Below are 24,217 nucleotides of genomic sequence, written 5' to 3' on the forward strand. Positions count from 1 at the left end.
TTACATTGGTTTCAATGTGTTTACCTTCTCACGTGGCTCGAAAGGCAGCGAGTTGCATCAGCAGCATAAGAGATCTGGGTTCGTATCCACATTGAAACCAGGAAGTAATCACTTTCGCTTAATCAGTAACGAGTGTGATTCCGAGGCTGCACTTTTGCCCCTTACATTTAATTTTTACTGCATAAATGGTTAGGTTTAGGTTTGGAGGTAGAGTCCATAAAATATGCATTCCTCTTCACTGTATTTCATGCTGTACAGCTGAAAGGAACTCGCTTCACAACTAGGTTTTGGCGACTTCTCCTGGACATAAATGGAGCTCACACGGCCTTACAACACTTACCGCTTTGGCCACTGGGGGCAGTGTTTTAAATTTCTGTAAGAGATTAGGCTGGACATGGTTAGGAACGGTGTGAAAAGAACGAAGCTGCAATCAATGAAGAATACAATATTTTTCTGTCAAGCATTTTCTTCCCCATAATTATTTATAATATTTTCCATTTTTAAAGCTCAACGAACTGGCTTTCTATTTAAAATTGGGCTCATCAGTTTGAAGATAGAATATGACTAATGTCTTAAAAATTGTATGTCACACACACATACACAACCACAAACTGGCCTTCTTAGGCATGTGTTAGTACAAGTCTTAGTACTGTTTTAAGCAACCATGCATAATAATGGATTTCTATGGGAGAGAAAACGCTTATCATGAAAATAGTGTATTTCTCCTTGGATTAAAGAGTCATTGTTTTGGCAGTTAATAGTGTTTATCATAACGGAAATGTAAGAAAATCACATGAAGCGTTTTAACTAAACTTGTACTGTACTGTACTTTTGTACTAAAAGTGCTGCCGTTTTTCTCACAGTCATTTAGTTGAGTCTCCCAGAACGAGCACTGACATATGCAATGCAATGTAATGCCACGGATAGGTTCATTTACTGGTGTTTTGGAATCACCAAAAAGTCTGTGTAACATTTAACAGCCAATATCTCACACAACTTACATGAAAGGTGTGTGTTTCAGGTCCATTTCTCACAGATTGTGAAACATTCTCAGCAGTTTGGGTGTGAGATGCTAAAATACAGGACAAACGGCATTCCGTATAGATTTCATACTGAACACAATTTTGTTTCCTTAAATACGGAACGATTCTGTATTACACGGGAAGGTTGACAACCCTGCTTCTTCTTCGACTCGCATAGGGCTCAATGCCAGCTCAAACGCACTCAATGCCAGCATCAAGCACACAGAGAGGCAGCTAATACTTCTTAGCCAATGTAGGTATTAATTTTTTTCAAAATGAAGTCTACCTAGAAAGTTTATTAAAAATTACTCATTCCTAATATATCAAACACTGTGAAACCTGCAGACTTTGACCTCTAACACATCTGTATGGTATCCAATAAGGCTGCACAATTGATTGGATTAAGATTAAACGTTTCTGAAACTTCTGGAATCACAATTAATTGTGATTAATTATTTGAATATATTGACACTTCTAGTTTCAGGGTGGAAGGGGCCCTTCACATATTGTCTTGGGCAATGGGGGGCCTTGGAGTCAGTAAGGTTGAAAACCTCTGCACTAGAAGATATAGTCCCTCATAATGGTTTTACATGCATAATGGTCCTATACATACTACTACAAACTATTGATTTTTACACTTTAGCACGCAAAGCAATAGTATACCTACTTTGAGGATTTAAATGTCACAGAATGACCATTTTGCTAAATAATATAAGAACACACATACTTCAAAGCTTCATGGTTAGGTCCAAAGTCCAAAGTAATTTTGCATGCTCAAAGCCTAGTGGGACTGATGCCTAAAACCATGCAGCTTAAGCAGAGGTGCACTTTTACTTTTCTAAGCGATTAGCCTCATGATTTTTTAGGCTAATCACCTGGTGGATGAGAAGGCAAAAGAAAATCTAGCAGCAATATATCCTTGACTTGGGCCAGTAAGCAGCCACTTAGCAACCAACCAGAACACCCTAGCAACATGCTAAAAATGACTCGGAATACCTAAGCAACTCTATAGCAACAAACTAGCATTGTGACGGTGAGTACAGCACATGCAAGCGCCACTCACATTTTCTTTAGAAATGTAAATATCTAGTTACTGTTGCTGTAGCTGTCATAATAATGTTGCTAAGAAGATTTAAAATCTTAATTGATCACCCATAATTATAGAGTTTGATGTACTATATAGACATACTCTAACACTCACAACACAAAGCTGCCTACCCAGTCAATCTAGACACTAAACTGCAAAAACATCTCATTCAGAAATTGTCATGGATATCGTAACATGTATCCACCTACATATACATATCAACACCTATTGAGTATTCAGCAACTTTCCTCTCCCAAATGAATGACAATATCGTGAATTACGATACTGTAGGTGGAGGCTAGCCAATCATAACATAGGTCATTTACATACAGAAGTGTTTAAGGCACAGTAGTAACAAAAGCCTGTTTTCAAAGTCATAAAATCTTCACATATAACTGCCTTAGATTCAATAAATCTTTACTGACATTATAAATAGACTTTAGAAAAAAATAAATGCTACCATAGTGCTGAATATGGCCCTTTTAAACGGCAATTGAAAAATGTGACTGGAATGAGAATGTGTGCCAGGCAGGTCAAATCAGAGGTAGTATATACACTGCCAGGTACTTGTAGGACAGCTGACAGTACTTTACTCTGATTGGTACTACATCTAGAGCATGTCTGTCTCTCCTCGCTGTCTTTCCCAATCTAAGAGGCTTCTCATTTGCTCTTTTACTTTGGCTGCAGGTGCACTCTACCAGTTCCAATTTTTTCCCCAGCTATACCTGGCACAGATGATGTTTTGTTGCAGGCATGTAAACTGCAAAAGGTTGAAATTGTTTTTTTATATATATATATATATATATTTTTTTTTTTTTTCAGTGTTAAAGATGTAATTAGATTTTGGCTATCAGGTTTTCAACCGTATTTTTTCAATGACTTTTTACTTTTAGATGTAACCATCTCCTCTAAATATGCAATTTTCCATCATTAATATCCACTTTAAAAGAATATTCTTTATACCTGTGCATGTCAAAATAAACTAATTCTGGGTACTGTGAGATAAAAGGCAGTTATAAATTGTCAAGCACACATTTTACATCGAGGAGCTTTATAAAAAAAAAAAAAAACATTAAAACTAAGCGTAAATCAAATACAAATGGGTCCAAGCACATGTCTCAAATCTCTCACTGGCTCTAATGAGATTTGTAATACACTCAAAGAGGCCAGTTTTATGTGCACGTATTTTAACATAATGTGAAATGCATGACTAAGAATTAATCATTTTATTAAATTACATTGCAGAATTAAGTGGCGACCCACCACACTTACATTAATGATCCCTTTGTTAAGGGTTTATAAAGGAGTTAATTTATGACCAAAATGTCATTTACAAATACATTATAAAGTGTTGATTTACAGTTATAACAGCATTAACAAAAAAGGCGACTTCATGCAATACAGTACTTGCCAAATAGCGAGCATTTTAACTTACATGTTATAAACGCTTAGTAAATACTCTCATTCATATTTACAGTACTCAAAAACATTAAATGCCCTAATTCATAATTTGTCACATTTCAGCAAAAATAGGCTATTATAGTGAGATTAAACTAATTAAAATTCCACTTTGTGTTTATATTCATTACTGTAAAGTCTTGACTCATTGTGTTGTCACTTTCCTTGTCAGGCTGACAGAATGGTGCTACTACGAGTGCTGTTCCAACTTACCTAGTTCTAGTTAACTAAAGTAATGTGCAAAAACACTTTTCAGCTCTTCATGCTCATTCACAGCATGTATCATATAATGATGCCTGATGAACATTAAACTATACTGAACTTTATGTACATAGTATTCTAATGTGGGCAACTCTTAAAAAAATTCTTCATATGTGTTCAATTTACAGTGTTACATTTTTAATTGTTAATAATATTGAAAAAGTGTTATAAAGCATTTATAACATTTAAGTTAAAATGGCTTGTTATCAGAATCAGCTTTATTGCCAAGTATGCTTACACATACAAGGAATTTGTCTTGGTGACAGGAGCATCCAGTGTACAACAATACAAAAACAATACAAAAACAGCAGCAAGACATAGATAATAATAAAAAATAAAAAATAATTATACACATATGTACATACACACAGACACACACACACATACATAAACACATACACATACGTAGTGCAAATCTAATACAAATCTGTTATCTGTTAGGTACAGTGCAAATTTATTTATTTTTTTCAGAGGAATGAAATGGCAGAAGAGGTTGGATGTGTTGAATAAATATAAAAAAAGACTAAACTGTGTATTGCACATAGTTATTGCTCAATGGGGCAACTTAACTGTTCATGAGATGGATAGCCTGACGGAAAAAACTGTTCCTGTGCCTGACGGTTCTGGTGCTCGGAGCTCTGAAGCGTCGGCCAGAAGGCAACAGTTCAAAAAGATAATGGGCAGGGTAAGTGGGGTCCAGAGTGATTTTTCCAGCCTTTTTCCTCACTCTGGAAGTGTATAGTTCTTGAAGGGGGGGGCAGGGGTCAACCAATAATCCTCTCAGCAGTCCAAACTGACCTTTGTAGTCTTCTGATGTCTGATTTCGTAGCTGAACCAAACCAGACAGTTATTGAAGTGCAGAGGACAGACTCAGTGACTGCTGAGTAGAACTGTATCAGCAGTGCCTGTGGCAGGTTGAACTTCCTCAGCTGGTGAAGGAAGTACAACCTCTGCTGGGCCTTTTTCACAATGGAGTCAATGTGTGTCTCCCACTTCAGGTCTTGTGAAATGGTAGTGCCCAGCAACCTGAATGACTCCACTGCTGCCACAGTGCTGTTTAGAATGGTGAGGGGGGGTCAGGGTTGTGGTGCTCCTCCTGTAGTGATTTCTACTCAATTCACCGATGACGTAGTGATTTTTGACGTGTCACTTAAGGTGTGGTTATGAGTGTATCAGATGACCCCTCCCCCTTTGCAATACGAGGCACCAATTAAGAATACTATCTTAACAATTTAAGAACACTCCCAAAAGAGCTGTTCGATAATTTAGAATTAATGTAAACTAGAGGGAGTTGGTCAGCTGTTTTATCTGAAGGATGTTTGAGAGTCTGGAAAACTAGTAGAGTCATTGATCATCAACACAATGAAGACACAGTTGTAATAAAATTAATGAAATTTATTAACAATAGATATGGAAGAGTAAATACCACAATGATTAAAAATGCTAATAACGAATATGCACTGCTAAAGGTTAATAAACTAATAACCAAAAAGAAAAGTACTGAATTAAACAATAAAATAAATACATGATTTGAACATAGAGTGGATGAATGCAATGCTGTTGAACTGAATGTAGCAATGGGAGAGAATTGTACAGGAATGCTCCTTATGGGAAACCACCTAATGGCTCTGGCAAAATGGTGATAAATAATGCTTATTTATCATTAAACAAATAATATACATATTATTCATAACAAGCTGTTACTGTTATCTAAGCAAGTTAGAAAAGCATATGCTGCAGGTATAAACTAATGCCAAGGTCTCTAGAAAGAGGTTTGGTAAGTTTATATATACGTTTCACACAGTCGGGTGATCAGTCCGGCAATAGAGACGTCTTCCACTGGCGATGTGGGTAGCATGCAGTGGGAAGGGCGTAGAGTTGCAATCCAGTAGTCGTTGCCACACTGGGCTGGAGCATGCTGAACTTCGGTTGCGCCAAGAGGGTCCTTAAAGAGTGGACTGGGCAGCTGGGTCAGTTGAATCTTCACAGGGTCCTTTGCAGGCTGGCTGTGTCACTGAGGAGCCATGTGGGACAGGCAATGTCTGCCGATGCAGAGGTCCTTTGTGGACTGGGCTGCGCTGCTGGAGGGGCCGTAAGGGTTAGATAACGTCCCTCAATGCTGGGGCCCTTTTTCAGCTAGAGTGCAGCAATAAAGCAATATAAAAGGTTTTGCTCGCAAAAGCTTAACCTCAACTATCTTGTAGCCTCTTTCCTCGTCAGGTCAGAAACTCAGGAGGTGGTGTGTCTGCTAATGTCTCTTTTCCTGTTGAGTTGGAAATGCAGGACAAGGGTGTGTCTATCCCACATATTTATCCCTTTCTGATGAGGAGGAGACTGAAATCTGGCGCCTTTCCGATCCTGGAGTATGATTGGCCACTGGTGTCTGAAGTTGCCACGGTGTTGCCCACGCTAGTATGGAACTCATTTGCATAGCATAAAGTACAGTGTTAAAACAGAGTCTTTAACATTCTACCCATGCATTATTTCTTTACCAAACCTCTTTCAAATTATTAAAGGCAAGGTAATGGAACAGATAGAGACCAAACACGATAAGAAACGGTCAAGTCATCGTCCATGCATTCGTTTATCTGTTAATAGGTCTGTCCCGTGAACTGTTGTGTTAACAGTCAATAACCATAAACTGTGCTTTGCATGAAGATAGAGTGGTTGTGTTGCAGTTTATATTAATTTAAGGCCTCCAAACCTATAGAATAGATCTCTGTGGTTCTTCACTGCTGCTGCATCCGGGAGGTCCTGAAGGAATTTATGGCAGTTCTTGCCCAAAACTTGGTGGGGCAGAATGTCCCCTTTCTGCCCTGTAAGAGGTGTCTGGCAGTTGTCTTAGCATCTTATCTGATGTTGCTGAACATTTGTTTATGTTCATTCACCAAGGATCCAATCACAGTGAGGTACATCTTCTTCCACACCGACAGTTAGAGAGGGGCCCTGCCATAAACTGGTCCCTGGAATGCCATCTTAACTGATGTTCACCACACTCCTAAAGTCCACAATCATCTCCAATGTTTTGAGCGTGTTCAGCTCAAGGTTGTTTTGACTGCACCAGACAGCCAGCTGTTCAACCTCCCTTCTGTATGCAGACTCATCGTCATGTAGGGCTTTACTGGTTGTTTAGATCAGTGTTACTATCAGAAATAATTAATAATTATTTCTTTAGTTATTAATTAATATTTAAATTAATTAATTGAATCTAACTCATTAAAACCTCATATGGGACTCCAGTAAATGTAGTGTGCTACGTTTAGGAGCAAGTTTGGTTATTAGCAATAATTAATAATTATCAAAGATAATTGTTAATTGTTAACATCGATGAAACATTAAATAAAATTAACACTAGCTTATTGATCATTCAAATTCAACAATCATCAAAGATAATTATCAATTATCAAAAATCAACAGTATATTAATAAGGATTAACATTGACGGGGCACCACCCTGGAATCAGGGACTAATAACCAGATAGTAAAATAGTCTCAATATTAGATTGTTTTCTTAGGAAAATCAACATCCGAAGAATATCGATTTTCGGGGGAGAAAAAAGAATGAATGAAGGCTTGAATCTGAGCACTGACATCCCGTCAGCATGACACAGGCGTATGCAAAACAAACCAAAACACTTCTCTTTGTAATATAAACAAAGTTTATTTATGCAGTAATATCAATTAATAATTAATACAATGCAGTCAATAAACTTCCAACGTACAACTACAAACTAAACAGTGATATGATTAGATATGGAAACTAAACTAATCCCATAACACATAAGGTGTGTGTGTGTGTGTGTGTGTGTGAGTGTGTGGTTAGTACGAGAGAGAGAGAATAAAGTGACGGAAGTAGCTGTTAGTTTATCGCTCAGAGACGTGGTGGACGGCTCGTAAACAGTCCCGCTTTCTTTGACTCTTAATGGATCAAAACAGTTTGCCGGTCTCACCCGCGATGGCGAAAATCCACAACAGTCCAATTTGGTTGGACCACAATACAGCAAAACAAATTTGTGATAATTAATACCCTGAGTTTTAATAATGAGCGGACATGGCGGTCCGTAAACTGTACAAGCAAAAACCCTGAAACACAAGAATAACACACTATAATATTCTATCTCTGCCCAGACGTAAACCTCTCACTTGAATCGCATGAGGACACAGGTAGAATGTGTGTCCCTCCATCCTTTAACTCCGACCCAGTTCCTTGAGGCTCGTGTGATGACAGGAGGCTGTTTCCTCACTCTGTTGGCGGGCACGGCTGTTGATTCTCGGCGGGCTGGCGGAGAACTTCAGAAATGTCGACTTGATTGAAGATGGAAGAGAAATCTTTAATCTCTTCACTTCTGCAGGCAAACGGATGAAGATGCGGATTGCTCGGCAGTCTCCTTCAGATCCGTTAGAGTGTTCGGTTGAACACAGAGTAATCTCAACTCGTCCAGCGAGATGGAGATTGTATGGCCACAGTTTCAAGTGGGACGTTACTTACTTGTGCAACGAGGTTGCACCTGAGAGCAGCGATGAGCTACGTCTATACTCGGTGAACAAAGTTGCTGGAAGCAAATCCCGGAAGCATTTCAGAGGTATTTCTACTCCTGATGATGTCATGGTTTGAGGTGCATTCTGTTGTGTGCCTCATCCAATAGGAGTTGAGAGTTCGATCCTTTAGTGAGCAAGGCTTCATGGGATTTGTAGTCTGTTTTGGACTCCCTTTGTTTGATTTTGGCGCGATTTTTATCATTATTATTTACGACTTGGTGTGTGGGGGCTGAGTTAGGTTTTATTACTGTGTAAGGACTGCCTTTGTCCTCTATCTGAATACAAGAGGCCCAACAGTCATCTCGGATGAGGCCGATGACAGTGGTGTCATCTGCAAACTTCAGGAGCTTGACAGAGGGGTCCTTGGTGATGCAGTCATTGGTGTAGAGGAAGAAGAGTAGTGGGGAGAGCACACATCCCTGGGGGGCACCACTGCTGATTGTACAGGTGTTGGAAGTGAGTTTCCCCTGTCTCACAAGCTGCTGCCTGTCCGTCAGAAAGCTGGTAATCCACTGATATATAGAAAGTCTACCTTTTTATGCAAGTTGTTATAATCGAATGTTAATAATTCATAATTTGCATTTGTAAATGAATTATTAGCAATTAATGAACCCCTTTATAATCCCTTAATAAGAGAACATTAATGTAAAATGTTACTCAAAACTGTTTATTATACAAAAGTAAACAAAAATGTCCTTAAAATGAAACACTGAGGTTTATTAATATTACCATGAATTATACAGTAGGCCCAACAATATGCAAATTTATTAACATGACATTCACTGATGAGACAAAACACCACCTGCCTAATATGTTGTTGGTCCTCCGCATGCCACCACAACAGTGCCTTCCCGCCAAGGCATGGACTCTACAAGACTCCTGAAGGTGTCTTGTGGTATCTGGCACCAAGACATTAGCAGCAGATCCTTCAAGTCCTGTAAGTTGTGAGGTGGAGCCACTGTGGATTGGACTTGTTGGTCCAGCACATCCCACAGATGCTCAATCAGATTGAGATCTGGAGAATTTGGAGGCAAGGGAAACACCTTGAACTCTTAAACCATTCCCGAACAATGTGTGCAGTGTGGCAGGGTGCATTATCCTGCTGAATGAGGCCACTGCTGATATCCATCCTCAGACCACTGTCGGTAGGTACTCACCACTGCTGACCGGGAGCACCCCACAAGCCTTGCCATTTCAGAGATGCTCTGACCAAGTCATCTGTCCATAACATTTTGGCCCTTGTCAAAGTCACTTAGGTCTTAACTCCTGCCCATTTCTCCTGAATTCAATACGTTGACAACGAGAACTGATTGTTCGCTTACCATCTAACCTACACATACTTTGACATGTGGCCTTGTTAGGAGATGATCGATATTATTCGATCATGATGTTTTGGATCATCGGTGTACACTGAATTGAAAAATTGCCAGTTTTTGTTTCTAAATATCTTTAATTTAAATTGTTTTATGCTTCCGGCAAAGCAATAGTTCTTTGCGCAAAACACATTGCAGTCGACACAGACCATGTCTGTTAGTGAAGCCTCATTGAATATAGTATAGACTTATATTTTTAAGATGAGGGTATGTTACGCAACCTGTCTAATCATCCTATTTATATCACAACTATGCACAATTATCTTCACCGCTTAACCTCTTGAGATATTTCTAACAACAAGTAAAATAATTCCATATTCAAATGCATTTATGTAATTGTGAGGACTTCAACTAAAAAGATAACAATGCTAGATGTGTCTTGGCAGCTAATAAATGTAAAACAGTCAGTTGCATTTTGGCTTTAATAAATCTTAACAGGCAAGACAAAAAACAAACATGTGTCAAAAGACTGGATCTGTGCATTAAGCCTTGCAGCGTAAATGTAGACTCTGAGCATCCTGTGATGCTCCATCTCTACTGTTTATCTGTGTAGCATTCATTTACAGTACACAGTCATGTATATCCCCATGACTCTTCATCTCACCTCCCACATTCCCTACATGAATGCTACAAGGTGGATGCTAATTCATGTCTCTCTCTTTTGATTTTCTCCTCTCATGGATAAATTGTTCCTCAGATGGGCTCTCCATGCCTCATTCTAACCCAAATGGCACATCAAAGAGGAGAAGAGGACCGGTTGAGTGTGGAGAATGAAGGATGAAGGGAGAAAGTTGGGTTGCCAAGTCCAGCCTGGTGCCAGTTTTTTTTTCCCCTTGTGCCATTTATGAATCTGAGAGAAAGCTCTATATCCACTGTCTGCCTTCAGGGGATACAGACAGATTGTTCTGCTGAAGCCTCAATGAAACAAACAGCATCAAGAATCGAAAAGGATGGCAGAAGGACATAACAGCCATTTGGAGTCTATTCAACCACTGTTCTCAACATTTAGATCAGTGACACACACACACACACACACACACACACACAAACACAAGCATGCACATTAACACAAATACTATACTGACTTAAAAAGGCAATTCACATGCTCATTCAGTCAGAAAGCATAAGGGCCGAAACATACTCTTACGCAAGTATGTGAATGGAAGGTTTGCTATTGGCATTAGCGTGAATGGTCTTCTTCTACAGTCAATTACCTTTCAGGTCAACTACTGTCATGGCAGAGCAACAGTTTGAAGAGAATCTTCCTGAACAGGTTAATTTACACTGTCAACATGTTTGTAGCTAGTTATATAACATGATACATACACAGGAAGTCAACATGTTGCTACTAAATGTTCCAGTACCCTGACATCAACCCCATTCTGCCGAGTTACTGACAAGCAGCACCTCCCATAAATGTTTCTGCAGCAGTTCAAATGTGTTTACCTTCTCCTGTGTAACATACATATACAGTAAATGAACATACTTTCCAGAAGGCCAACAATTCACTAAAAATGTTTTTTGTATTGGTCTTATGATGTATTCTAATTTTTTGAGATAGTGAATTGGTGGGTTTTTGTTAAATGTGAGCCAAAATCATCACAATTAAAAGAACCAAAGACTTAAACTACTTCAGTCTGTGTGCATTGAATTTATTTAATACACGAGTTTCACAATTTGAGTTGAATTACTGAATAAATGAACTTTTCCACGACATTCTAATTTATTGAGATGCACCTGTGTACCTTTTTCTGTGGCACGACTGATTGCGTGTTATGTCAGCAGCCTCAGAGAAACTGCTTCTTTTTCCACATGAATACCAGGAAGTAATTGCGTTCGCATAATTATTGATGAGTGCGATTTGGAGGTTGCATTTTCCCTCTTAAGATTACATTTTTATTCCACTGACAGTAAGGTTTAGGGTTGGGATTTGTGTTAGGGAGTATGGTTAATAAAACATCTTTTGCAACTAAAAACAACCTGCTTTACAACACGCTTTTGGCACCATTCTGTGGACATTTCTCCCCACAATAACAACAACACTTCCAGCTTCGTTTACTGGGGGAAATGGTGCGAATTTCAGTAAGCACAGAGCAATTTCAGCTGAAGAACTTTCAACTATTGTCTCCAAATTCACAATGAGATCAGTCTGAAAATATAGGACCTCTTCTGACTTATTGCTTTATTTTGAAACAGCTTTGAACATGGCTCATTCAATCAGATTTTAGAGCCAGTATGATCTGTTTTATAACAGTAAAAAACATTACTATCCACTGCCCTTTTCTGGTGGGTTAAACTTTTTACAATGAGCTCAGCATAGGGGCCTGGGTAGCTCAGCGAGTATTGATGCTGACTACCACCCCCGGAGTTGTGAGTTCGAAAACGGTGTGCTGAGTGAATCCAGCCAGGTCTCCTAAGCAACCAAATTAGCCCAATTGCTAGGGAGGGTAGAGTCACATGGGGTAACCTCCTCGTGGTTGTGATTAGTGATTCTCGCTCTCAATGTGGCTCGTGGTAAGTTGTGTGTGGATCGCGGAGAGTAGCATGAGCCTCCACATGCGGAGTCTCCGTGGTGTCATGCACGACGAGCCACATAAGATGTGCGGATTGCAACTGAGACTTGTCCTCTGCCACCCGGATTGAGGTGAGTAACCGCGCCACCACGAGGACCTACTAAGTAGAGGGATTTGGGCATTCCAAATTGGGAGAAAAGGGGATTAAAAAAAACAGTGAGCTCAGCATATGTCTCTTGCTTGTGGTATTACTTTATGTTAACCAGAAATATAGTTTAGAGGCATTGAATATTAAAGAGCTGAGAGGTCACTCAACAGAAACATCAGATCTCTCACATGTACTGCACCACATTTTGCTTGCAGACGCTCCCTTGCCTCTTCAAGAACTGTGTGTGTGTGTGTGTGTGTGTGTGATTCTCCAGAGGCCCAGTGGGAGGATATGGGTTGTACTAGTTTTAAATGAGTGTTGTATATGCATTATTAAAGAATAGTGAGCCCAGATACGATTGCCCAGCATGCTGGCGCACTGCAAAACCTGGCTTGACAGAGATACAGCAGCACTACTGACATCATGCAGGACCCGAGCAACAACACAACATGATGTTTCATCAATGACCTCAATGAACTCACCAATAATGCAATTCCATGGGTGTAGTAAATACTATAATTATGGGTGAATAACAGTAATTCCAGAGTATTTAATCAGAACATTCTATATCAGGGATTCTCAAATTACATAGCTCATGGGCCACTTTTAGAAATTGCTGGTTGACCAGGGGCCAGTGAATAAAATGACCTGGTAAGTCTAGTATACTTTATTTCTTCACCTTATCACCTCACCTTCATCAAAACATTCTCAACTGCTGGTCAGACTCTTTCTTTTTCCAGAACAATGCATTATGTAACTTAAATGCTCACATTAAAATTTGTGGCTGTAGACTCAAGAACACAAGTACCGAGAATGCATAAAATTACCTGGATGTGTTCTTGATCAGGCCGAATATCAAGGATGCATCGGAGGGTGACTTTTGTTCAAGAACCCTTTTGAAGTTTCAGAAGTCGTAGCTGTACTACAGTGGCAGACGAAGGACATTTATACCACAAGAGTTTCCCACTGTTAACTCATGGAAGGCTGAAGGCTCGTGAGTGTGTTAACAGACTTAATTCTTTTAACATGTCATTCTTTTAACATCATAAGAAACTAAAAGAGCCATTTGCTTAACAATTTCTTTTTAAAGATGCATTTTGCAAATGTTTACCTTCGTATAGCCATATAAAATCCCTCTTTCTGACAGGCACAAGCGCTGTTTTATCTGCCTGAGCCAAGCCGACATGGAAGCGGCGCTCATCGATACTGATAGCATTCACTTTGAGCGCATGAAATTCAAGATGCTTTGCTCTCTGCTCACTTTCGTTCTGAAAGCCGGTCCCCTCTCCTTCTGATATCTGACCTCTGTGGCTCCCAAGGGAACACATGAGGAAGGTAAGCAAAGATGGGATGTAGAGTGCAGAGATTTTGAGGATGATTTGTCACCGGCTCAGGCCTCGCGCATGATATGATCAAGTCTGGCGGAGATGATGATGAGGGGTATGCTATATAGCTCTGGAGGCCATCCAAGTGATTATCCCTGTCAGGTATAAACACTGTTTATTTGCCTGGACTGAGCCCACACTGACACAGCACTCGCTAAGATTGTGTTCACTGCGAGCGGAAGAAATTCAAAATGCTTTGCTCTCAGATATCTTTCTTCCTGAAGCTGGTACCGGTCCCCTCTCCTCCTGATTTCCAATGTCTGTGGCTCCTAAGGGACCACACAAGTGAGGGGAAGCAAGGATGGGATTTAGAGCGCTGAGAATTTGAGGATGATTTGCTGCCATCTTAGGCCTCCATCTCAGTCTTCGCCTGTTCAGTGCGCTCGTGGCAATTTGCGGCTTACTCTGGCGCGCTGCGATTGATCACTGATGGAGATGATGTCAGGGGTGTTTTGTCGCTGAGGCTTCCAATTGTGAGACATGTAGGTGCAAAGGTGAGACGCTTACCATAATTTCCCCCCATAGATGGGAAAATGGGACAAAGCTGCCTCTGAGACTGAGTTGACTGAATTTGCTTGCTGAAGCGTAAAAATAATTAATGAATGTGTGTTCACTATGTTGGAGAGAGTTTCGCTGCTGGTGCATTTCTAGAGCTGCACGAGCAGCTTATTATAACTTGTAGTTCTCCCTTTTCAGTGAGAGTTTAGGTCTCTAGCACTACCACGTTTGCTGCGCTTGTTAAAGTACCACCAAGGTCTCTGCCCAGGAAACGGCAGGTCTATGGGAGGCTCAGTGTCCGTTGAGTGACACCCCTGGCTAAATTTGTAAAGAAATCACTTCTTGTTTTCCCTGCTGTTGTGAGATGGGAACGTGAGCACATCTCTGTAATACAGGGTGGTTTGTGGTGGCATGCCAGACGACTGCCATGTCGCAACACAGAGATTTAAGGTGCCTCCATGTCGCCTAGCAACCCTCTCGATTTCCCTGCTGTCGCAAGCCAGGAACAAGTTTGTGGTGTGACGTTGCCATGTCACAGCAATTTAAGACGTACACAGTATTTTTTCTCCTACCCTCGAGAGGGCCTGAGCCAAAAATGTTGTGATTGCTATGGTTTTACTACAAATACCATGGTTCAACTATGGTTACTAGAGTAAAACCATTGTTAATGTGTTGTTAGGGAACCCAAAATAATTGTGAGGGGATGCAAAACTATTGCAGGTAGTGCAAAACTATTTCTGATTTTTTTTCCCCTCCCTGTTCTCTAAGGGGCTCCGTAAATACCAAAGGAATTTTGAATGAAAATATGATTTTTGTATGTTATTAGGAAAAGTTAAGTACTAGTAAAAGTAGCCATTTCAACACTTTTTATACATTTATTGTAGAGGGGAAGTTGAAAAGTCTGGGTAGGGTACAAGCCACAAATGTACAATTTCTGGCAAATTTAAACTTTCATTTGTCAAAAAAAAAAAAGAAAAAGAAAAAAAAAACAAATACAATGAAAAAAAATGGAGGGAGTTTTCTAGAGAGTCTTTTTTCCCCTCCATTTTATGTACTTCACTTTTAAGTGGTTTACAACAACAATTACAACAGTGACAAGATTAATGTTACAAGTACACAAAGATGATGCATTGGACATGCATTTGAGAAGCAACATTGTCTAAATCCTGATGATCAAGCTCAGAGTTTTGTGAATACACTGAACTTTTTTGTTGTAACAATCTCTGGGCTCTGAAAGTTGCTTATATCAGAAGAGAAATGAAGTTGTGAAGTCACTCAGCCGTGAGACTAATAGATGGGCAGCACTACTGGGGTCAGACGCTGTTTTCTGACAGCGCCCGATATGACTAAGATGAATCTGCCTCCTGTTACCAACCACAAATGATAACATCAAGCCCTGTACAGAGAGACAGGCGTGATTTACTGAAGAAACACCAGAGTAATGCTTCTCATTCTGCCAGGAGCTTCTCAACCATACGGGGAATGGAAGGAAACAGGCATTGCCACTAATTCGTTTTCTTCCTTCTCTCTCAGTCTTAGTTCCAGTTCATTTCCTCTCTCCTGACTTACAGTATAATGGTAAACTTCAGCCTCAGCCATTAATTCATTTCAGGAGTATAGACAAACAGCAGACACCACAAAAACACTTCCCAAATGAAGACGTCAAATCTTTGTGCAGTGATAGATGGACACAAGATGTTTACATTCTTTGATGAAACACAGAAACAAACAACCTTAAAAAGTTCATCTGTGGATTATTCTCTTGTTTGAAAACAGAATGGTTTCAGATTTTTAAACATAACTTACTTTGTTAGCTGGATAAGTTTTGGGATAAATTGGCTTAAACCTGAGATTTAAACTAAACTAGCCTGAAATAATCAGCAAGCAGGTTTGAGCAGTCAAAATGGTTGCTCTAATAACAGTTGAAAAAATGTAAAACAATATTTCACTCAAAAATGATAACTGTGTCATCATTTACTCACCATCATGTCATTCCAAACCTGTGTGACTTTTTTGAAGAATTCAGCTTTTTTTGTTCTACGGATGCCCTTAGAGGAATGGAAGGGAATTCATTTTGTGTTCCCTCACAATAAATTGATTTCCATACCTTACAGTAATGAACCATAGTTTTACTCCAGTAACCAAAGTTGAACAATGGTATTTGTATTAAAACAATAACCACAACATTTACCATGGTTTCAATGCGGTAACCATATTTTCACCATGATATTCTTGGTACAACTGTAGTAATACAGGAAAACTAAATCTATGCTAATAAAAATGATAATTCTGCCAAAAAAACAAAAAACAAAACATTTTTTATATATAATGTTACTGTAATAAAAACATGGTTTGTTTTATTATAGTAACAAAGGTTAATTTGTGGTTCTTACCATTACAGCAGTTTACTATAGTGAAACCATGGATTTTGTTTCAGAATGATGATGATTTTAATTACCATAGTTTTGGTTTTCCTGTATAATTATGATTTTACTACAAATATCACTGTAAAAATATGGTTATTGTAGTAAAACCATGGCAAATTTTGTGGTTACTATGGTTTTAGAACATGGGAATGGGATAGTGCATTATTAAATTGTACAGTATTTTTATTAAACAACTCATTTACATTTATATTTTTTATTTAAAATGTAAATCACTCAGGCATTACCCAGTGATTCAATTTTCCTCTTGACATGACACAGCTTAACCTAATGTGGGGCAAGTTGTGTCAATTGACAATTTTTTGTCACATTTCTTTTGGTTATATCCGTGTTATAAATGCATTCAGTTGATAGCAGTCCTCTAGAATAAAAATATAAAAATAATCTTAATATATCATTTGTCCTTGCAAAAAAATAAAAAAAATAAAAAAAAATAAATAAAAATATCTTACTGAGAATTACCTAAACATTCTTTTAAAAAAATCACGTTTTTTATTTCTTACCCAATTGGCAAAGGTTTTTTTTTGTAGCTAAATTTCGTTAGATTTTCTAAAAACAAGACAAAATTTAATGTCATTTAATGTCACTGTCTTGTTTTAAGTGTTTAGATATTTTTACTGGGAAACAAGACAAAAATACTTAAAAAGCTAATAAATTGTTTGCAGTGTAGAGGAAAACTTAGTAAAAAGTGGCAGCTTACTCCACTCTCCCTTACAGCTAATAAAGCTTTTTCTTTCAACCCATGTGCAGATAATTACCATTGAGTAAACTAGTCTTAATCAACGTTGATTTAATTTTACACAGTTAATTGCTACCTATTGCATTAACAATATGGTCACATTTAGCAATGCTCTCCCATGTTTATGCTAATAATTTGATTAAAACTGTGCTTACAGTATTCCTGTCATTATTATACAGTGGCAAGGAAAAGTGAACTATTTTGGAATTACCTGCATTTACTGTATGTATACTGTACATTTGTCTTAAAATCTGGTTTAATCATCATCAGTTACAATAATAAAAAACAACCTTTTTTTAACTAATAACACACAAATTATTGTTTTGTTCTTGTACATTTTAAATACATAATTCAAACATTCCCAGTGTAGGTTGGAAAAAGTATGTGAACCCCTAGGCTACTGACATCAACAAAAGCTAATTAGAGTCAGGAGTTAGCAAACCTGGCATCCAATTAATGAAACAAGACTGGAGGTGTGGGTTAGAGCTACTTTGACTTATAAAAAGCATTCAAACATTTTGAGTTTGCTATTCACAAGAAGCATCTGCTTAAGTGGACCATGCCTCGCAAAAGAGAGATCTGAGAAGACCTACAATCAAGAATTGTTGCTTTGCATAAAGCTGGAAAGGGTTCAAAAGTTATTTAAAAGAGATTAGATATTCATCTGTCCACATTTAGACAAACTGTCTATAAATGGAGACGATTTAGTACTGTGGCTACTCTCCCTAGAAGTGGCCGTTCAGTCAAGATTACTCAAAGGGCACACCACAGAATGCTCAATGAGATAAAAAAAGAACCCAAGAGTGATAGCTAAAGGCTTGAAGGAATCACTGAACTGGTTAACATCTCTACTATACGGAAAACATTAAACAGGCACGGTATCCATGGCAGGACACCACAAAGGAAGCCGCTGCTTTCCAACAAAAACATTGCTGCGTGCCTAAAGTTTGCTAAAGACCATCTTGACATTCCACAATGCTATTGGGAAAATATTTTGTGCACTGATGACACCAAGGTTGAATTATTTGGAAAGAACACACAGTTCTACAGTGCATTCGGAAAGTATTCACAGCACTTCACTTTTTCCACATTTTGTTATGTTACAGCCTTATTCCAAAATGGATTAAATTCATTATTTTCCTCAAAATTCTACAAACAATACCCCATAATGACAACATAAAAGAAGTTTGTTTGAAATCTTTGCAAATTTATTAAAAATAAAAAACGAAAAAAAAAAAAATCACATGTACATAGGTATTCACAGCCTTTGCTCAATACTTTGTTGAAGCACCTTTGGCACCAATTACAGCCTCAAGTCTTTTTGAGTATGATGCTACAAGCTTGGCACACCTATTTTTGGGCAGTTTCTCCCATTCTTCTTTGCAGGACCTCTCAAGCTCCATCAGGTTGGATGGGGAGCATCGGTGCACAGCCATTTTCAGATCTCTCCAGAGATGTTCAATCGGGTTCAAGTCTGGGCTCTGGCTGGGCCACTCAAGGACATTCACAGAGTTGTCCCGGAGCCACTCCTTTGTTATCTTGGCTGTGTGCTTAGGGTCGTTGTCCTGTTGGAAGATGAACCTTCGCCCCAGTCTGAGGTCCAGAGTGCTCTGGAGCAGGTTTTCATCAAGGATGTCTCTGTACATTGCTGCATTCATCTTTCCCTCGATCCTGACTAGTCTCCCAGTTCCTGCCACTGAAAAACATCCCCACAGCATGATGCTGCCACCACCATGTTTCACTGTAGGGATGGTATTGGCCAGGTGATGAGTGGTGCCTGGTTTCCTCCAGACATGACACTTGCCATTCAGGCCAAAGAGTTCAGTCTTTGTTTCTCATGGTCTGAGAGTCCTTCAGGTGCCTTTTGGCAAACTCCAGGCGGGCTGTCATGTGCATTTTACTGAGGAGTGGCTTCCGTCTGGCCACTCTACCATACAGGCCTGATTGGTGGAGTGCTGCAGAGATGGTTGTTCTTCTGGAAGGTTATCCTCTCTCCACAGAGAAATGCTGGAGCTCTGTCAGAGTGACCATCGGATTCTTGGTCACCTCCCTGACTAAGGCCCTTCTCCCCCGATCGCTCAGTTTGGCCAGGCGGCCAGCTCTAGGAAGAGTCCTGGTGGTTCCAAACTTCTTCCATTTACGGATGATGGAGGCCACTGTGCTCATTGGGACCTTCAATGCTGCGGAAATTATTCTGTACCCTTCCCCAGATCTGTGCCTCAATACAATCCTGTCTCGGAGGTCTACAGACAATTCCTTGGACTTCATGGCTTGGTTTGTGCTCTGACATGCACTGTTAACTGTGGGACCTTATATAGACAGGTGTGTGTCTTTCCAAATCATGTCCAATCAACTGAATTTACCACAGGTGGACTCCAATCAAGGATGATCAGTGGAAACAGGATGCACCTGAGCTCAATTTTGAGTGTCATGGCAAAGGCTTGTGAATACTTATGTACATGTGAATTTTTTTTGTTTTTTATTTTTAATAAATTTGCAAAGATTTCAAACAAACTTCTTTCACGTTGTCATTATGGGGTATTGTTTGTAGAATTTTGAGGAAAATAATGAATTTAATCCATTTTGGAATAAGGCTGTAACATAAAATGTGGAAAAAGTGAAGCGCTGTGAATACTTTCCGGATGCACTGTATGTATGGCATAAAAAGGGCACCACATACCAACATGAAAACAGTATGGTGGAGGGAGCATCATGATTTGGGGCTGCTTTGCTGCTTCAAGGCCTGGACTGCTTGCCATTAGCAGGAAAAATGTATTCCCAAGTTTCCTACAGGATAATGTCAGGGTGGCTCTGTGCTAGCTGAATCTCAGTAGAGGTTGAGTGATGCAGCAGGACAATGAGCATAAACATCAAAGTAAATCCACTACAGAATGGCTTCAAAAAAGAAAATCCACCATTTGGAGTGGCCCAGTCAGTGCCTAGACCTTAACCCAATAGAGATGCTGTGGGATGACCTCAAGAGAGCCAGTCATCCTAAGAATATGGCTGAGCTGAAGAAGTTCTGTAAGGAAGAATGGTCCAAAATTCCTTCTGAATGTTGTGCAGGTTTAATCCGCAGCTACCGGAAATGCTTGGTTGAGGTTACTGATACCAAAAGAGGAATGATTAGTTATTAAATCCAAGGATTCACTTACACATCACATCAGTATGAATGTTTAATGATAATTGTTTGTGTGTTGTTAACTTAAGCACACTGTGTTTGTCTATACTTGTGACTTTTTTTTAATGACCAATTAATGCAGAAAACCATCTAATTCCAAAGGGTTCATATACTTTTTCTTGCCACTGTAAGTATCAGAAATGTACAGTTTCCCATTATAGATGCAAAATATAATAATGCTGTTAAAGTCATTTTCCAAACATTGACCACTGTAGTAAAAAACACTTCCAAATCCTTTTTGTGTAAGATGAGATTGAAAGACAAAAACTGACAAAACAGAAAACACTCATTATAAAAACTTTATTTAAAATAAAACGTATGGAACCTCATTACATGTAGTGTGGTTGGTCTAATTGGACTAATCTCGGGTCAGAACAGCACAGCATTGGTGACAGTGAGACTTCACTAGTTCAGAATCAACTTCAAATGTCAGGTGTTATAGTCATGTTAAGATCTAATGCCGCACCAAAGGTAGCACACCACAAATACACCATGTAGAAAAGTGAGATGACTGCTGGGAAAAAAAGGGAAAAGTACAACATTGTCATCAGGGAATCTTACTAACATAAAAAGGTGCAATTTTGCAGAACATTTGCTGGAACTATGTCTTTGTTTGGGAAATGGAAAGTGAAGTCAATCGGCAGTCACGCATAGGGATTGTACTGCAATACTATTGCAAAAAACAACAGTACAGATCACGCCAATGAAAAAACAAATGAATTAATGAATGAATGATTGATCAAGTCTGAGGTAGCAAGGCAATCATGGCTTTCTTCTAAAGTTTTTTTCAAACATTTATTTATAAAACTATACTACACAATGATAAATCATCTTGGGCCAAGCATTCTGAAAATCCATGTTTACTACATTTGTCCTTTTTTTTAATATATAATATAATCTTTCTAAATGATCTTGAGGATTACGGTCTCTATCGTCTTCTATTCTCTCCTGGAATGGATGCTTTATAGGCACAAAAGGGTGTTTTGTATGTGTTTGTGTAAAACATCTGTGCGTGCGTTTTAGAAAAGCAGTGAGGGCTGGAATGTCAAAATGCTTTAAAGGGAGACCATTTACGGCAAACTGTGTCAAAATAGGCTAGAACTATAACAGAACAATGTTGGGGGGCAACATGCAGTTTTGAGACTGTTTTGAGATGCCAAAATGTGATTAGTCTTCTAACTAATTGTTTACTAAGTTTTCTGATTTAACTAATAACCAACCACGTCTGTCGAAAGACAACATGTGCCGATGGATATTGGGGTGACATGAGTTGTTTGTGAGATATGTAGTAGTTTGGTTCCCGGTGAACACAAAAATAAAAGGGTAGAGGTTACACGATAAATGGCCCCCATAACCCAAATCATCATCAGATTATTAAAACAATAGGCAAATACACCTCACATACAATCTACATGTTGATCAAATGTACAGTTGCATAGTACAGACAGACGCAGTAGTAATAGCCATTTAAATGAATTATGTGGTCCTGTTCCAGAGTCTTTGGGTCCATGTCTGTCTAGGGAACAGCCAGGAATCTGCATCTCTGGAATGGGAATCTTGAATTGTTGAGTTGGACAGTGCTCTCCAAAGGGGTGTTTTGCTGACAACTCTCACATCACCTGGAAACAAAGTAATCATTCATCACACACATATATATATATATATATATATATATATATATATATATATATATATATATATACATACATACATACATACATACACACATACATTTAATTTTGGTACTTTTTTCCGAAAGAGAAAATCATATCTACATTTGAAGTCAGAAGTTTACATACACCTTAGCCAAATACATTTAAATTCAGTTTTTCACAATTCCTGACATTTAATCCTAAAAACATTCCCTGTCTTAGGTCAGTTAGGATCACTACTTGATTTTAAGAACGTGAAATGTCAGAATAATAGTAGAGAGAATTATTTATTTTAGCTTTTATTTCTTTCATCACATTCCCAGCGGGTCAGAAGTTTACATTCAATTTGTTAGTATATGGGAGCATTGCCTTTAAATTGTTTAACTTGGGTCAAATGTTTCGGGTAGCCTTCCGCAAGCTTCTCACAATAAGTTGCTGGAATTTTGGCCCATTCCTCCAGACAGAACTGGTGTAACTGAGCCAGGTTTGTAAGCCTCTTTGCTCGCACACAATTTTCCAGTTCTGCACACAACTTTTCTATTAGACTGAGGTCAGGACTTTGTTATGGCCACTCCAATATCTTGACTTTGATGTCCTTAAGCCATTTTGCCACAACTTTGGAGGTATGATTGGGGTCATTGTCCATTTGGAAGACCCATTTGCGACCGAGCTTTAACTTCCTGGCTGATGTCTTGAGATGTTGCTTCAATATATCCACATAATTTTCCTTCCTCATGATGCCATCTATTTTTTGATGTGCACCAGTCACTCCTGCAGCAAAGCACCCCCACAACATGATGCTGCCACCCCCATGCTTCACGGTTGGGATGGTGTTCTTCGTCTTGAAAGCTACACCCTTTTTCCCCCAAACATAACAATGGTCATTATGGCCAAAAAGTTCAATTTTTGTTTAATCAGACCAGAGGAAATTTCTCCAAAAAGTAAGATCTTTGTCCCCATGTGCATTTGCAAACTGTAGTCTGGCTTTTTATGGTGGTTTTGGAACAGATGTTTCTTCCTTGCTGAGCAGCCTTTCAGGTTATGTCGATACAGGATTTGTTTTACTGTGGCTATAGATACTTGTCTACATGTTTCCTCCAGCATCTTCACAAGGTCCTTTGCTGTTGTTCTGGGACTGATTTGCACTTTTCGCACCAAACTACGTTAATCTCTAAGAGACAGAATGCGTCTCCTTCCTGAGCAGTATGATGGCTGCGTGGTCCCATGGTGTTTATACTTGCATACTATTGTTTGTACAGATGAACGTGGTACCTTCTGGCATTTGGAAATTGCTCCCAAGGATGAACCAGACTTGAGGAGGTCCACAATTTCTTTTCTGATGTCTTGGCTGATTTCTTTTTCGATTTTGCCATGATGTCAAGCAAAGAGTCACTGAGTTTGAAGGTAGGCCTGAAAATACATCCACAGGTACACCTCCAATTCAGTACACCTCCTATCAGAAGCTAATTGGCTAATTGTCTAAAAACTTGACATAATTTTCTAGAATTTTCCAAGCTGCTTTAAGGCACAGTTAACTTAGTGTATGTAAACTTCTGACCCACTGGAATTGTGATATAGTCAATTAAAAGTTTAACAATCTGTCTGTAAACAATTGTTGGAAAAATGACTCGTTTCATGCACAAAGTAGATGTCCTAAAAGACTTAACAAAACTATAGTTTGCTAATATGAAATATGTGCAGTGGTTAAAAAATTAGTTTTAATGACTTCAACCTAAGTGTATGTAAACTTCTGACTTCAACTGTATACCTCCTTAAAGTTAGGTTCTCAACTTTTAGGAGTACACGTGCATACAGATGACCTCAAAGCTAAAAGACATGGGCAAAAAAAAACAACAAAAAAACAAAACAAAAAAACGCTAAACTTAAATTTGGATTTCACAGACTTCTAAAGTATCTG

General features: G+C 38.9%; 1 protein-coding gene across 1 annotated transcript in view; it reads right to left on the minus strand.

The window, feature by feature from the left end:
• Nucleotides 1–20,928: 20,928 nt before the first annotated feature.
• The window catches only part of LOC127419658 (dystrophin-like), a 375,384-nt gene continuing 372,095 nt past the window's right edge, over nucleotides 20,929–24,217 (minus strand). The window contains exon 78 of the mRNA XM_051661226.1: nucleotides 20,929–22,266. Coding sequence (XP_051517186.1) covers nucleotides 22,258–22,266 — 9 coding nt within the window. The 3' untranslated portion in view covers nucleotides 20,929–22,257. The remainder of the gene's footprint in view (nucleotides 22,267–24,217) is intronic.

The sequence above is a fragment of the Myxocyprinus asiaticus genome, chromosome 29 (assembly GCF_019703515.2).
Source record: "Myxocyprinus asiaticus isolate MX2 ecotype Aquarium Trade chromosome 29, UBuf_Myxa_2, whole genome shotgun sequence".
NCBI classification, from domain to species: domain Eukaryota; kingdom Metazoa; phylum Chordata; class Actinopteri; order Cypriniformes; family Catostomidae; genus Myxocyprinus; species Myxocyprinus asiaticus.